This window comes from Pecten maximus, chromosome 1 (genome assembly GCF_902652985.1).
Source record: "Pecten maximus chromosome 1, xPecMax1.1, whole genome shotgun sequence".
Classification (NCBI taxonomy): Eukaryota; Metazoa; Mollusca; class Bivalvia; order Pectinida; family Pectinidae; genus Pecten; species Pecten maximus.
The window spans coordinates 41,914,886-41,933,506 of record NC_047015.1 but is presented as its reverse complement, the minus strand read 5'-3'; the positions used below and the strand labels follow the sequence as shown (position 1 = coordinate 41,933,506).

At 35.3% G+C, this 18,621-nt stretch overlaps 1 protein-coding gene across 1 annotated transcript; it reads right to left on the bottom strand.

Moving 5' to 3' along the window:
- Window positions 1-7,806: 7,806 nt before the first annotated feature.
- On the bottom strand, window positions 7,807-9,387 carry LOC117343890. The gene has a single exon (XM_033906475.1). The coding sequence runs from the start codon at window positions 9,385-9,387 to the stop codon at window positions 7,807-7,809; it is 1,581 nt and encodes a 526-aa protein (XP_033762366.1).
- Between the last annotated feature and the right edge of the window lie 9,234 nt (window positions 9,388-18,621).

Here is an 18,621-nt window from a genome sequence, read left to right as displayed (position 1 = left end):
CAAATCCAAAGTATGGCAACTCAACAGCATTAAACGATAGACACAATATCGCGTGTTGATCAACGAACGATTGAAGCTTACAATATTTGTCCTAAAGTTGCATAATTATATGAATATAACCTTTCAAGTAACCCCGTGCTTGTCTGAAACTATATGCTTTAGAGAAAAAGCCCTTGAGACCCTTTTAATTATTCTAGCTGTTAGATGCGACGGTAAAGAATTCAAAATCAAGTCGAACAGGTACAAAGGAGTTAAAGAAAACATAAAAAGTTTAAATGTCTAAAGCGTTCATCTTTGCTCAAGAATACAGAAATACAAAACTACTTTTTCATATACTTTTGATGAGTATTGAAATATTACGTGTTCTAATTCCTCCGTTTTCTATCCTGATGCTTCCTTTGGTTTGCTTTTGTCTTTTTCTTTTGGCTGTTTCAGGATTCATTTTGTTTTCTTCATTCGTCTTTCAGTGTTTCCCCTTGCTTTGTATTTCGTAGTCTGTGTCAGGTTTGGACATTCAAACTTGTATGCCATTGTCGCATTCAACTGGAACATTATAGTTGTTTCCTCATTCTCTGACGGTGTGGCCGACTTTTAAAAACATCGATGGTTCTAAAATCCACCACACAACGTTAATTTTATTATCCTAAGTGATAAGTTAATATCACATTGTTAAAGCTCAAAAACACGTCAGCTTGTTTTAGATATTGTTTAATGTTACTATATAAAATTTGTTTTTAAAATAAAAACGCTGGTTAAATGTCACCAAATCATGTTGCGTATTGTTGAATGTCTTTACTCAATCCGTGTTACTGCTCGTTACGGTTTATGCTTTCTATACTGGACTGCCGATACATCAGTATGTGTAAGCGGTGTCACGCAATTTGTAATACATCATTAAAAGCAATCATTATTTCTGCACCAAATGCAATCGTTAATCTTTCTTTATATATATTATTACATTATATCAATATTCCAATTCATAATGTCTTTGAAATATTTGTAAAATTAATGCAATTATCAAACAACTGTTATTTCCACTACATCTCCACGCTATTTTGAATGCATTATATTTAAGAAACGGGAACTGAATAAAGTAATACGTTAATCATGCATGCACATAGATCAAAAGCAATAATCATAATATGTGTAAACTACATATGCTGATTCACTTCAGTTTATTAGATCGACCTATAGCCCTTTGCTTGTGATAGTCTACGTGCGGAAAATTGAACGGGGTAATAGTGTAATTATAGATGATTTCAAATGGTGTGTTTTCTGTTATGCTATTTTTGTTGTTTTTGTTTATATCAATGATATAGCTTTTACAATACATGTAATATATACTGTACATATTAAACCCCTTCAGGAACAGGGGAAGAATATGTGTGCATTTCGTAAGGGATGACCATATGTGGTGCTTCCCTGCAGGATCAAAGATGCTGTAAACAATTTCTTTTTTACTAGACAGTCGAGTAGCTATGTCATTATTACGACTTTAGATGTCTTGTTATTGCGACTTAAGCTAGGTACCTCTTTGTTATGACATAAGCTAATTACTTTCACCTGTGACGCCTTTTTCGTACTTAGAACCTTATTTTTTACGTTCGTGAGTAGCCGTCTTATTGTGAAATATGATGTATACAATTAAATCAAAGGTAATTATGGTTTACTACACACAAATTTACACAGAAATTTCTTATTGATAGTCCGATAACCACAAGGAATTGATCTTGCACACCTGATTTGACTGATTTTATTCTGATTCTCTCGATATATTGTATTATAATGGCATTCATTTAAACGTACGGAATATGCTATTCACACTCATTCTTTAAAATGTTACGCTATTGTTAATAATAACCCCGTGTAAGGCGCGAGAATAAATATTTTAGCGGAAAATACGTTTATCTTTAAATTTACAATGACTTAAAGGGTTTTGGACACATAGGGTATTTTTCCAATTTCTGTTAGCCCGACCCCATAAATGTTGGCTGACACAGGTTTTACCTCGCCTTACAAAGCTGTTTATTTATTTTAGGCCAGTAGGTGGATATTGCTGCTGGCTGAAAAAATTTAATGAGCTAGGTGGTCACGTGGTCCGACGCGTCATCTGGTTCACCTCACCGGTATCTGCATTTATAGAGGGAAACTTCAAAGAGCCCCATATTATTTTGTAAACATTCAAAGCAATGACAGTGAATGTCCTGATTTTATCATCTTACCATCTTACATATTTAGATTTTCTTTCCACATCTCATGTCTGTAATTGTATAAACAGAATAGTAGACCACCGGACAATATCATAACCTTGGTAATTTACTATTATCACATGTCATTTTATTTTTTTTAATTTTAAAAAACTCAAACAATGGCATATACACTATAGGTCTACTCAGAGGTGTAAATATCACATATGCGATATATACATCTCTGGTCTACTATACAGTGAGGTGACAAAATGATATTACTTGTGCAGTCTTTTTACGGTGATTAATTTTCCTAGCCTTGTTAACCATTTTATTTTTGGCATAATTTGATAAGATTTTATTAACTTTTAAGAACACGTTTTACCCTTTCCTGGCATAATGTTAACATAAAATATCCATTTCTTAATTTTGCAAGATAAAGATTTGATAAAAATGCAGTAGTTTAAAACACTGTTGTCTCATCCTGATGTAATTTAATTAGATAGTACGTAATCACAGAGCTGATTTTTTTTTACTCAAAGCATGTTATGATGACAAGTTGGAAACTAAAGATCTTTGGATTCTTTATTTGAATCAGTAACTTTGAACTGTATGCCTTGGGTATATGTTTGAAGAAATCAGTTACTGTTCTGATCAATTTTACAGTAATGTATTCAACAACGTCCTCTTTTTGACAATTTCCTTAAAGAATGTTTTATGAAGGTTATGAAGGGAATGTATTTGATGTGGTGAAAATGTTACGCAGATATTCGTATTGATTTGATTAAAACATATCATTTTAAATACCCTAGTACATGTATGTTTAAACGTATTCAGTTACTCAAAGTAGAAAATATAAAAGAAGTTAACAGTTTAGGAAAATATTTATCACTAGCAAATAAACTAAAGGAAAGCTTTTGAATTAAATTTTAATTAGAATATGTTCATTTTTAATGATAACTTCTGTTTCCCTGAAACAAATCTGACAAATTAGCTTATTGAATTTTAAATCATGTAAGAGTGGATGCCTTTGTCCATTTATGATGTACTATTTTATCCAATAAGTTGTAAAACTTATGGAATAAAGTTGAATTGAATACAGTTGTTTAATGAATAACGAGATCATCACTGGAGTACATGTAACCAATTCACTGTTGTAACCCAATATATTAATGTAAAGTATTCCCACATTACAAAACCGTTGCAATGGTAGATAGTGAGTAAATATTGATTTAATGTGACACACATTTGGGTATTTCTAACGTTAGTTATACTATCAGCTTAACTGTCGTCTCGGCAGCAGTGAACATGTGACGTAGGAGGCTGACCGACCTCGTTATCATAATGAAATTTTGCATATGGGTCAGTTGTCTAGATGGACCCGTGCTGTGCCCTGTATCTCAGCTATTATATACACAACCCCAGGAGTGTGGGGGTAATTTGACTGGCTTTTCAGAAAACCAACCTATAGACAACTTTAACCTTTTTGTGTCTAAAATCCTTTAATTGATAATGCACTTCTTAATTAAAAATCAGCTGTCCTCTGTGTGGAAGTTTCAAATCTTTCCCTTTTTAATTGACTTGCACTAACAATGTAAAATGTGAATTTGTTATGATGGAAGATACTTTTCTCAGAAGTTACCACAATATATTACAACTAAGCTACCTTGTAATTGTGATTTAAGCCAGCTATTTCGTTGTCGTGACATAAACTATATATACATGTACTTTATACGTTTGCTGCTTTCTCGTACTTAGAACCTTGTTTTTTTTACGTTGTGAAGTAGTCGTCCTTTGGGGAAACATGACGTATTCAAATTGTATTGACGTAGGTGCCGAATATCAACTGTCAATGCCAGAATAGTTTGCAAATATTTAATTAAAGATAGGTTCAGAATACGGATCACCCGTTTCTTTTTTTATAGAATGACATTAAAAATTTTGTTTTGCGCAATACAGAGTTGAGTATATACGGTCTCCCATATCGACAAACATAGACACTGTCGTACAATCACAAATCACCAATGTACATAATGTGATGTTGTTTGATGAAATATTTTGTACCAAATTGCAACACTGACTTTGCCGACCACTGACGTTATCATTCAAATAGATCCATATGAATCGGAGATATCCACTACATTATTAACGTACATTAACCCTCTTTTATGCATACTCCCACATAAAACTAAAACCACATAAAAATGAAACCAATGATTGAATTGAATAGGACCATTTTATAAAAGATGATGTATTATTATAGAATCATAATCATTATCATCTTTAGAAAGCTGATCATAAGATGGCTGATTCCTCATCTGTATTGGAACGAAATACAATTCTCAAAAGAATTTTACAACAATATATATGACAGTTTACATTATTAGGCCTTTTACCAGATGACAAGTTTATTATCGAAACATAATACAATGTACTTAATATCCCCAACAATTCACCATACAACCGTATTACTTATATAGGGGTGGAATGAGGATGGGCTTCGAAATAGCTTAATTTTAAGATAGTGCGAGATGCGCCAAAACAAAATGGCGATGATGAAAGGTTTTTTTTCAATACTGAAGAAAGGTAACCAACCAATCAACGATCAGCATGTGCTGTCGGCTCAGGGCCCCCCTACGGGACACACAGACCGATAAAGGGACATAACCCTAACAGAATAAAATTGCAAAATGTTTTGCGTTGTATTGCGTGATCCTGATATACCCGAGTCACGCTGGTTTCATTGTAATCCATTTAAAGTGTTCTGATATTCAACCCCGAATAGTATGTTAAGTGCTGATTACTCATACCCATTGTAAGACTGGTAGAGAGGAAACCCCTTTAGCAATGTCCAAACAATGAACATTTTCAAACTATAAGCATAATAATTTAGTCCATACCCAGTTATTCTCAGCCCATAAATTAATTCGAACCCGGGGTTATGATATATTAAGGTGTCAGATGAACTAGCTACGAAATATTCAGCAAATTTCAATGTTTGATTTCCCTTCACACAAATCGACGACACACTGTGACGGTTCGTCGAATATAGTAGACCGTGAAAATTAATCACAAAAAAATAGACGAAGTACTTGATTATGTTTCTTACCTTGTACTCGGGTTGGCAGGAACGTATTTACCACATAAACTGAAACAACGAAATGTGGCATTACTTACTTACACTATTGTGTGGTCTCTATATATACGATACAATTATCAAAGACACAATACAAACACCAAATTCAAATTCAAATGACATTTTATTTTTTGAAAAGGTTTGGCGATTATATGGCCACGGCTTCAAAAGATGTGGTTACCGACTCTAAACTAGAGTCATTGGGCAAACCAGAACTGAGATAAATTGAAAATAACTTGTGCAAAATTTTTCTTAAGAAACTGCAATATGGATAAAAATAAGGTGAACACTGGGAACAGCTGAACACCTCAATTTTTCACTTTAACCAATTACTTGACTAGAATTTAATTGGTCCAATAAGAATTAATTTGAAATTCAAGGGTACACTGGGAACAGCTGTACTCTTAAAAATCAATTATGCTATAAAATTGCAAAATAAAATTTGTAACTTCAGAAGGTAAGTTCAAAATAATTTTTTCATTAAATGACAACTTTTCAATATAGAAAATATTGCACCAAAGCGGTACTGGTGTTGCCTCAAAAGACCGCCACATGGCAATGCCGCCCGCTGAAAGATGGAAGGCATTGCCACCGCCACCATACCGCAAATTAAATTGAAATTGCAATAGATAAGCAACTGACACCCTGTACTACTGAAAGGACAAGCAACCCAGTGGTAGCCCTAGGTATCGTATGCAGCCGAGCCATAGCCAAATAAACGCCACCCTGAAGGACTAAGGCTCTTAGCTATTGGTATTGACCCAAAGAGACAAAGTAGCTAACTATGTCAACTCAATATCAACAATTTGAAAGTATACCACCGAGATCTTGCTGTACATGGTACAGAAAAATGTCATTACCTAAATTGGACAAATGGACTTTGTCTACAAAAAATTCAGGATTACAGTCCTGTAGTTCGGGATAAGTAATATATTTGCCACCCAAACCAGTTAAATAACTGGCCACTTTACTGTTTACCCTAAGTCTCACCCTCTCAACGGCCTCATGTACAATTTCATTTCGCCACTCTAATCGAGGCAAAATCTGCGACCAAACAAAAATGGTGTGAGGCAACAATTGCATTAATTTATGCAGAGTTTTTACAATAGCGTGACGGAGACCACAACTCACACATTGACCAATATCATTGCCCCCGCAATGAATCACCAGAATTTGGGGAATGTCCTCCACGGTTAAAAGGTGTCTAATAAAAGGCTCCAATTCCCTCCAACGTAGTCCACCTTTTCCCTGCCACCACACACTAGCATGATAGCGGCTTAGACCGAGCTGGCTCCCCTCAAAAGACCTCCTTGCATGAAGAAAGGCCCTCTTTACCAAGGAAGACCCAACAATCCATATGCGATTTCGGATGTCTGAAAGTCTTAAACTGGCAATCAGTTGTACGCCAGCAGTAAACAAAACGATTAATGTAACATGAAAGTGGTTAATCAGCAATGCCAAAAATGTTCATGCTTAATACCCAGACGTATTAAACAACAAGACTCAACATAGTTCGGAAGTAGGTACTCGAATATACGTCTTAAAGGCACGCGATTCCCATCTACCCAATTCCTTGACTTTGATATCAGACATACCCACAGCAGAGGCCTTAGTAGCAGCACCTATTCTAAAAGAGTGTGATTTATAATGTCCTGTAGGTACTCCAGCTGCAATGAGGGATTTTTTTCAATATGGTATTGAACTGATATTTTGTTACAGGCAAACCCCCATAATGACAAAAGAATGGACCTGGCTTATTTGGCCGTACTGACAGAAACTGCTGTACCAACAAAACTGGACAAACAGGGGACCTGGTTGACGGCAGACAAATAGTTACCCCTTTACCTAGCTGATCAGTCTTGGAACTAGACAATGATAATTGTACACTTGACGTAGTAAGGACCACGTTATTAACAGACAATGTATGGGAGGCTACTCCCTGTTTGTCAACTACCAATCCCCCAACTCTGAAAAAACCGAAATATGCGACAGCAAATACAGCAGAGAAAAGTATGTGCTCATATTTTGAACGACAAACAATTTTCAGGGCCTGAAGAAGTTTCAGTAACAATTCCGGTGTGATTGGTAAACGTGCATCGACCCGCTTCGATAATTTCTGCATTCCCGCTAACATCTTTTTTACAATAAACGCCTGAGTGTTATCAACCTTGCCTAATAATTTGCTCTGAAAGGCTACATCCGAGAGATAAGATTTTGCTGTACTGGAAGTATAACCCTCAGCCGACAGATACGCTATAAATTTTATAATATCTTGCAAGGGAGGAGACCAAGACTTAACAATTCCATATTGTGACCGAAAGGATTCAAAAACATTTACACTAGCGGAATAAGATTTCGCTGTATTCCCAGAAACAGATGATGCAATCAATTTCTCAGTCTCAGATTGGAGATCAACATTTGGAATGATGCTGGAATGTCTGCTGGTTTTGGATCTGTCCATGGCGCTAACCGACGGAACCGAGCCTACTGCAGACGAGATATAGAATCCGCTATACTGTTATGAATACCCTGAATATGAATAGCCTTAAACTGAATATTATACATCATGACATGCAACACAAGCGGACGGACCAATTCCATAACCCTCTTTGATTTGGAAGACTTTTTATTGAGAACTGTGACCAAGGACTGATTATCGATGTTTAAGACAATTTTCTTGCTTTTCAACTGAGGGCCCCATAGCATCATTGCCAAAAGTACAGGAACTAGTTCTAAAAAGGTCAAGTCCCTCATAACATCTGAGTTACCCCAAGCTTTAGGCCATTGGAAAAAGGCCCAATGTGCCTGCAAAACAGCCCCACAGCCCAAGTTTGACTGACCTGCACTGTCTGTATACAACTGGAGATGGGAATCAGTTAACCAGAAGGAATCTGGGAAGTAGGAACAACCATTGAAAAATTCTAGAAATGTTAGCCAGACTCTGATGTCATCCTTAATACCCTGAGATAACCTTATGTGATGACTTGGCTTTGAAGCACCAGTCATAGCATCATAAAAACGCCTATTGAACGCTCGGGCTGAAGGGATGGCTCTGGAAAAGAAATTCAAGACTCCTACAACTGACTGAAGGTGTTTTAAGGTTGTTTTCCCCAAACCAAGTAGCCCCATGAGCAAGGACTTAAGTTCCTCTAATTTCTGCACTGGAATCCAAATGGTCAATTCTAGGGTATTCAGTTCATAGCCAAGAAAAGTCAGAATGTGGGAGGGACCAACGGTTTTTCCCTCTACTGAAGGAACCCCCAACTCATAAGCAATACCAGAAAATTCCTGCATTAGCTTGGTACAATCATTATTATCCTTAGCCCCACCAAACAAAAAATCATCTAAATAATGTACAACAGACTCTAGTTTGGACCGATACTTGACTAGCCATTCCAAAAAGGTGGCAAATTTCTCAAATAAGGCACACGAGTAAGAGCAACCCATAGGCAGACATTTATCAACAAAAAATGAACCCTTCAACTGAAAACCAAGAAGTTCAAAATCAGCTGGGTTGACCGGCAACAGCCTGAATGCCCATTTTATATCCATTTTTGCTAGGTAAGCACCTCTACTTAATTTACTTATCATATCAATAGCCTCATCTAACGATGAATACTGTACTGAGCAGGCAGATGGGTCTATAAAATCATTCACACTAGAACCTTCTGGAAAAGATAAATGATGAAGTAATCTCCAACTACCATCCTTTTTGGGTACTAACCCAATAGGAGAGACCCGAATATTAGCCAATGGTCTGTCTTGGAAAGGGCCAGCAATTCTACCTAATGCAATCTCCTTAAAAACTTTGACCAGAGCCTCGCTTTCATTATCCTTAATTGATACTAAATTTTTACAATTGGTAGCTAAACGAGGTCCATCATATTTAAGACGAAAACCATGATTGAAACCATCAACCAATTCACTGCTAACATCCTGTATTGGATAGTGCTGAATGCACTTCACTAAGGCTTCAACTACAATAGGACTAGAAGCTCGCGTCTGCAGTTCTAGTTGCTCCTCGTGTAAAGCGTGTGGCTGACCGGACCCGGAACCGACCGCCATTCCGGAACCATCCAGTTCTAAAATTAGAGTTATTAGTGTACATGGCACGGTAACAATTCATGGAAGGGTGATTGCCACTTCAACGTAAACATTTATGCATGTAAGGACATGGGTTCTTACTGCAGTTATTGCTATAGTTAAAATCATAGCACTTTAAGGCAGGTGACGCCACCTGTTGTGGCTGGTGGTTAATGTATAGGTAAAGGAGCCAGAGCTCCTGGTCCACCACCCCCCATGAGGCAGAAGGATTTCTAGCTTTCCTTAAGCGAAACTGTTCAGCGTACTGCTTCCAGCCTAACAGTATACACATACTTTAACATCCCTGCTATTTGAGTGGGGTAAGCAGCCCCATATAAACTAATAAATACCAAAAAGGCATCTGTCCACTTGTCAATATCCATGATCTTGATGGATTGAGTTTTAGCCGACATGCGCAGCTCGCCCGCAACAACAGTGAGTTTAGCCGACTGCTCATGGGTGACCGGCTTCGCTAACAGCTGCCCCAAGTCAATATATTCCCCATTAACAATCTTTTGCCTTAAGGATTCTGGAACATTTTATCCCAACTCATCCTGTATCCCCATTACCGCATTAGGTGCCTGATTAAAGCTGTCAAATTCCTGTAAATTAATGGGTTGCCCCATTGCCTCACCTGAAGGAGGGGTGTTGACGACTGGAGAAATTAATTCCTCCAACCTTGGTGTCATTCTGTTCAAAACTGAGTCAACCACTCGAGCAAGCTGTTCCTCAGATAGGTCCTCCTTGTCCCGACCCTGGCTCCTCTCAGTTCCTGATCCGGACGCCGCAGGGGGCCTCTGCCTGGTGCCATAAGAACGAGGTGCAGACTTTGATTTTGCCTTGGCCATGCTGTGGATTTAGCTTGAAACTCAAAGCAGAAATAACACGATTAATTTAAACCAAACTATCTGTTATTATATTGATATGATAAAACTTATATACATACACATCGACAATAAACAGACACTGAAAACTCCCTGCAGCCAATAATACTAAGCTGACAAGAAAGTCTAAATATCTGTTGCAGGCTGTTAAGCTAATAATTATAACCTTATATAGTTAAAAACTGTTTTAACAATTATAGCAAACCTTACACTTAACACTGCTTAAAGCTCTAAGCATTGAGCATTTTACTTAAATATATAATCATAAAGGTTCACTAAACCTTACAACAAAGGCCTGAATTGCTCAAGAATTCGAAAATCAGCCATACTCAATATTGAATTACAATATTTTGAATACTGACTTGTACAATAAAACAATCAATATTAATGTTAACATTATTATGCAGTTCAGCAAGACACCAGACATGTGGTATCTCAAGTCACATGCTGAATTAACAAAAATGAACACTTATTTGTCCCGGCGAAAGTTGGTATCGTTTAACAAGTACTCTTCTGAGATTACGGTGTTGTATGAAAGTCTTCGTTTCCTTCCATCTTTCAAAACCGCGAACAGTTTACCGTCCAGACTGTACGTGTTCTGTACACAATTCAGTTTATAGGCATCACTTAGTTTTCCCTGGTTAACTCTGGTGAGATCTTCAAAAATCACAGTTCGTGTCCCTTTCAAACTCCTTCGCGCGCGCAGAATAGCTGCCTTTTTGGTCGTGTGTGTGAATTTCACTATAATCGGTCTGGGCCTGTTGTTCCCGTATCTCCCAAGTCTATGGGCAATGTCAATATCTCTGGATTCTAACGGAATTTTCATAGTTCCCGACACAAAGTCCACCACTTTCTCGATACACTCATCAACCGTTTCTCCTTCTTTGGTATCTTTAAGTCCAACAATCCGTATGGAATTTTTCCGGCCGTGTTGCTCCAGGTCATTCTGCTTACACTCAAGATCACTGTTTCTGAGTTCAATTGTCTCCACCTGCTCCTCAAGAAAACGTACTCGCTCCTTCAGTCCGTCGTTCTCCGTCTCAATATCATAGATACGTTCCTCGAGTATATCTATCATATCCTTATTCTCCTGTTTGATGTCACATTTCAAGCTCTGTAACTTATTTTCCATGAAGTCTTTGGTGACCATCATGGAGAGCATGCTGTGGATTTCCTCAAGTCTCTCATCTGTCGATTTCTTATGAGTATCAAATCCAGCATCACTCTGTCTGCTACTCTGATTTCTGGTTTTAGCACCGGAGTGAAGTCCTGAAGAAGGCATATCGAATATTGTACAATATAAATCACTGTCCGAGCGTGTTCACTGGTATATACAAGTGTCGCTAGTATAGCGTCGTGAGTAGTGGTCACCGTGGTCAACTCAAACCATGTCCAGTGTACACATTATCCAAAAGTGTAATAAAACCTCCAAATTTTCCGTGGAAATTGCTCGCTAAGTAACGAAGAGTTTACATTTTACATACAAGACAACTTTGGTAAATGCCCACACGGGGAAAACACAGTAAAATCTGGTTTTCTGCCGGAGCTCTCAAAAGCATGTCCACCACGTTGTGTTGATGAGTTTGTGTTAATTAATATGTTTTCAAGTGATATTCGGTGTGGAATTCTTTGTGTGCTTGGATTTGTTTTTTGGATATATTACTTTAACCGTACATAATAACATGTACCATAAGGTAAGCCTGATCCTCTTATTTATACCACTTCGTCCGTGTTTGTATATACTTTTTATAAAGGTATTTTTTGACTTGCCAAGTATCCTGTTTAAAATGTTTTAATTAAGTGTAAGTATATCATTGGGGTCAAGTCTATTTCCTTGTAAAATGCTTGGCAAAACAACTTTTTGGCTAGAATTTACGCTAGTTATTGCTTATGCGAACAGTGTCGCGTTTGTCAGGTTCTTCTGTACACAGGTGATCGATATTGTAAGTGTAAGCTTATAGTCTATCTATTCATTTCCATATCCGATTATATATAACAGTGTCACGCTGTTCATTTTCTTTTTCTTACAATAACACAGTCGTATGCAATTTTGTTTTGATATAAGTTGCTCATTGGCACTATCTAGATAATATCGACATTGGCCCTATTTGTCAACGGTCATTAGAATCTAACTTTATTTGCAACCAGAATTATAATTATGAGTACGAGTTAGCTCCCTTGGCCTTGATCTCGCTGTGCGTATAGTACCAACAGATAATATTGTATATACAACATTGAATGTTGTCAGTTTTGGTGAAAAAATCTCCTTTTTTTTTCTCATATATATACTATATTTATTTTCTCCGAGAGAATTTTTATTACATTACATTGTAATTCCGGATAAGATGGTCTAGCTCCTTTTTCACTTGTAAGGTTCCTACCACTTCCGGTATGAAGACTGAAGACTCGAGAGCTAGCTTTACAGTACAGCCACAGGGGTTCTTTACAAATGATGGGATGTATGTGGGATATGGGTCGCACATATGCACATCTCTATATATGCGTCCCATATCTCATAGATCTTATCATTTGTGGCGAACCACTGTGGTACAGCCCATAGAAGAGTGTCGTTCGTGTAGCGCGTGATGTAGTGTGTCACCATTGATCTTGACCATAAGTGAAATGTTTTATCCTTTACTCTCCTCTCTTCTCTTTATTTTCCTTTATCCTACTGGTGGGTACAATTACAACTTATTTTTGACACACACATGTATTGTTGACTATGGATGATCTAAATATTTTATCGGCCAACTGTCAGGGGCTGGGTGATCGTATTAAAAGAAAAGACATTTTTTCTTATTTAAGAGAGAAACAATATAGTATATTTTGTTTACAAGATACTCATTTTATTAAGGAAAATGAAAACATTATTCGTAATGAATGGGGATATGAATGCTATTTTAATTCTTTTAAATCAAATGCGAGGGGCGTTGCAATCTTATTTAACAATAATTTTGAATTTAAAGTTAAGAAAGAGAAAAAAGATTTGACAGGTAATTTTTTAGCTATTGATATTGAGCTGAAAGACATAAATATAACATTAATTACACTATATGGTCCAAATTCAGATGAACCTGATTTTTATAACAATGTTGCTGAAACTATAGACAGCTTTGGGAACGATAGAGTAATTATTTGCGGGGATGTTAATCTTGTAATCAACCCTGATATCGATTATGATAAAAGTTACAAACATATAAATAATGCAAAAGCCAGGGACAGAGTTTTAGAGGTCATTGATAATTATAGTCTAGTTGACATTTTTAGAGAGTTTCACCCAGATCTGGTAAGGTACACATGGAGAAAATCAAACCCACTTAAACAATCGAGATTGGATTTTTTTCTTATTTCTGAAAATTTATTAACTTGTGTAAATGATTCAACTATAGAAACAGGATATCGTTCGGATCACTTCTTTTCAAAAATAACAGTAAAATTTCATGAGTTTAAAAAAGGTAAAGGATTGTGGAAGTTCAACAATTCTCTATTATGTGATACAGAATATATAGAGGTAGTCAAGAATATAATTAAAGAAACAAAAATGCAATATTGTCTACCAGTTTATAATACAGTCAATATCAATAATATACTGGACTCAGAATTACAGTTTAATATAGATGATCAATTATTTCTTGAAGTTTTATTAATGAATATAAGAGGCAAAACCATATCGCATGCAGCTTATAAAAAGAAAGTTCAAAACATTAAAGAAAATAGGCTCAAAAAGTCTATAGAAGAATAGGAAAAGCAGGATGTTATTAATATAGCTGAAATAGATAGCAAGAAGAAAGAGTTGGAGGAAATTAGATTTAAAAAGATTCAGGGAAGCATAATAAGATCCAGGGCTAGATGGGAAGAGGAAGGAGAAAAACCTACGAGTTATTTTTTTAGCCTTGAAAATAGGAATTTCACATCAAAAATTATTCCAAAAATACAACTTGATGATGGTAGTTGGGTCACAAAGCAAGAAGATATCTTAAATGAAATTAAGTGTTTTTATGAAAACCTGTATGATTCTAATGACAATTTAGTAGATGTTAATATTGAAACCTTTCTTGATTTTGAAAATATTCCAAAACTTAATAACCTTGACTCCAGTAAATTAGAAGGGTTGATATCTATTGAAGAAGCTACTAAAACATTAACAAATATGAAAAGTAATAAAAGTCCAGGGTCCGATGGCTATACAGCAGAATTTTTTAAACATTTTTGGAAAGAGCTTTGTCATTTTGTTGTTCGATCTATAAATTATGGGTACATTAAAGGGGAATTATCAGTTACACAGCGTCGTGGTATACTCACTTGCATTCCTAAAAAAGACAAACCTCGTCAGTTTATTAAGAACTGGAGGCCTATAACATTATTGAATATTGTTTATAAAATAGCATCAGGGGCAATAGCAAATAGAATAAAATCTGTACTTGATAAAATTATTAGTAAAGATCAGACAGGATTTCTTGCCGGTAGATATATAGGTGAAAACACAAGACTTTTATATGATGTTATGCAGTTTACAGAAGATAATAGTATTCCTGGTATGGTTCTAATGGTAGATTTTGAAAAAGCGTTTGACTCGGTTTCCTGGAAATTTATTGAAAAGGTATTAGGGTTTTTTGGCTTTGGGAATGATATAACTAACTGGGTAAAACTGTTTCATAGTAACAGGGACATCTGTAAATCAAGGGGGGATTCTTTCTTCATTTTTTGATATAAAAAGGGGGTGTAGACAAGGTGACCCAATAGCGCCATACATTTTTATTTTATGTGCAGAAACTCTTGCTATTCGATTTAGAAATAACACAAAAATAAAGGGTATTGAAGTAGATAACATACATGTTCTTTTATCTCAGTATGCTGATGATACTTACCTGACACTAGATGGCACTGAACAATCCTTGCGAGAGTCGATAAATGAACTACACACATTTGCAAATATTTCTGGTCTAAAGATCAATATTGATAAAACAGAAGTTGTTTAGATTGGGAGTAAAAGGCATAGTCAAGACACATTTTTACCAGAGCTTAATCTAAAATGGGGGAAAGACAAATTTTGTTTATTAGGAATTGATTTTAGTGTCAATTTACATGAAATGATTAAGATGAATTTTGACAAGAAAATAGTAAAATTAAAAAGTTTGATTAAAACGTGGAGTAGGAGAAATCTAACTCCAATTGGGAAAGTTCACTTGATTAAATCATTAATGATTTCACAGTTTAATCACTTATTTATTTCCCTTCCAAATCCAGATGAAAAAACACTCAAGGTCAGGGCATCCAGTAGGATTAAAATCTCAAGAGTCAGTGACCCTTAGCTCTGAAATCCTGACAGTCAAATCAAAATCCTGAGAGTCAAAATATGAAATTCTCAAACTTGACGGTTAATCGTTTCCAAATGTAAACTGATAAAAACGTCTTTTTTTTCAAAGATTATAATTAACTGAATAATATTCAAAAGAATTTAGTTCATCTTAATTTATTATCTAATATTTGTTTTTATTAGATAAATAAAAGTATTTTTAAAATTTACACTTTTCTTTTAATTATACAATGTATATTTTTTGTTTGAATTAAGTACAATTAAAACATAATTAATTTGTTTATTTAATTTGAATAACTGAAATAAATTTCTTGTAAACCTTTTAACAAAAAAACTTGTATCACAGTTTTCTTGCTGAAATTATGTTTAAATGTGTTACATTGGTTAAACATGATTTGTAAAACCATCTTTTTATTTTTCATCTTTTTTTTTTTTAATCTGCTCAGCCTCTAGAGGCAATTTTTGTATGCTAATCCTATTATCATATTTGCCGCCAAAATATAACATGAATGATTTACGCTTCCCACCCTTTAAAATTCACTGCAGATCGAGGTCATGTAAGGTTATTCAGGTTAACAACAAAATGGCTGCCGCCTGTGTTGGTATGCTGCAAACTAGGCCTGCTTACGATCTCGTTCTTGTTATGTACACACTTGAAAGTTATCAAAAACATATGTTACATTTATTTGTTGGGATAGGAATCTTCTATAGCTTACTTATTTAAATGTTATTGCTTAGAAAAAAGTGCAGATCGGCCACTACAGGTAGGTACAGTGGTTACTTCACCTGTGCCCCAATTTGGCAATAGGCAGCGACCGTTGGATTAGTCACAGTTGAGTGGCTCTTTTAATTGACTCCTAGGGGTATTCTACTAATTAGTGTCACTGACCATAGCAAATATACACTTTGTTGAGCCTGGGTATTGGACAACACATAGACTAATGACAGTGGTGGTCAAAATGTGAAGCGTCAGATTGACGCACGGCATGCAAAAGTCGTGCGTCAAATTAAATTTTGCTGCGTCATTGACCCGAGGTCTCGGGGTTAATGGATGCCCTGAAGGTAATAAACTCTATTTTATATGAATTTGTATGGCACAGTAAGGTTGATAAAGTTAAAAGAGATGTTATTGTTCAAGATTATGCTCATGGTGGTTTAAAAATGATCAATATTAATAATTTTATTAATGCTCTAAAAGTAAGTTGGATTAAGAGATTGTATCAGTCTCCAAGCCGTTGGAAAGTCTTTTTGGTGAAATTAGTTAACTTGGATAGACTGCTGAATATTGGTGGTAATTATATTAAATTATGTGAAGAAAACTGTAATAATATCTTCTGGAGAGATGTTCTTAGGGCTTGGTATAGATTAGATAGCTCCAATAATATGAAAGTAATTAAAGGGAAGTCACTCTTGCAAACACCTGTATGGTACAACAGTAGTATAACTATCAGTGGTAAATCTATATTCTATCAACAGTGGTATGCAAAAGGTGTTTATTTAATAGGAGACTTTTTCAAAGATTATAGTACAAAAACATTATTTTTGTATGATGAATTTATAAACAAATATAATATTAATACTGATTTCTTAAAATATAATGGACTAGTTACAGCAATTAGGAGATGTTTACAAGACTATCAAAATGAAGAGTACAACATGGCCCGCCCAGTTCTACCTGTCAACATTGCTATCTTCTTAAAAAAGACCAAAGGTTCTAAATTAGTCTATGAATTGTTAAACAGTAAAAAAAACTTTAACAGCCAAGGGCAAGGAAAAGTGGGGTGAAGTTTTTAATTTCAATGATAAAGATTGGCTAAATATATATGTACAGCCTTTTCAAAGTACTAAAAATTCGAAACTACAATGGCTTCAATTTAGAATCTCGCATCATTTTTTAACCACAAACTCATTTCTTTTTAAAGCCAAGCTAGTAGATAGTCCTCTCTGTAATTTGTGCAACTCTGAGAGGGAAACCATTGAACATCTATTTTGGGAATGTGATCAAGTCCAAAATCTTATTCAGAGTCTTGATCTATTGTTGGAAGCCCTATTCATACCTTTTACATTAAATAAACAGACATTGCTTTTTGGTAAGTTCAGTGATAACAATTCTGTACTATACAAAGCTGACAATCAAATAATTTTGCTAATTAAACAATATATCTTAAGAATGAGATGCCTTCACAAGACCCTGACTATCAATGCTCTGATTTACTCTTTATTTGATCATTACAAAGTTCAGAAATATATTTCTTGTAGTAAAGGGGAGAGGGCAAGAGACATGTTTGCAAATGAGTGGAAGAAGTGGGAAAAATTAATGCAAATTTTAGAATGATATAATGTATGTAAAATCAGAGATAATGGATCATCCATTATTTACCGTATATGCCCTTGGTAAAAATAAGATTGTATAATAATAAGATTGTTCTTGTTTATCACTGACATTATAATTTTCAGATCACCAGTCCCTGACAAGGTCGTCATGTTTAATTTTTGTCAATTTTTCAAATAAAATAACTTAAAGTACCTGTATCCATCCTATTCTTTTCTTCCTTCTCTGCATTCCTTTCATACTCTTTACCAATCTTGGTTATAATTTAATTTAAACAATTTTTGATGTAGTTATTACAACATACTCTCTCTCTCTCTCTTTCTTTCTCTCTCTCTCTCTCTCTCTCTCTGTGTGTGTGTGTGGGGTGGGGACATTTGTGTCTTTTTGTGTCTGCTTGTCCATATTATACAGATGTATGTATGTAGGTATGTATGTATGTATGTAGATGTATGTATGTATGTATGTATGTATGTATGTATGTGTGTACGTATGCATGTATGTACGTACATACGTATGTATGTATGTGAAAGGGTGTGTGGATGTGCAATAGATTGTTGTAAAACAATGATGACATATATGAGGATGATGATTTATTTTGATGATATGATTATATTTATGCTAGAATAGATGATGTATGAATGTGAGGTGACTGATGATGATACATGTATATGAAGCTGAGGATA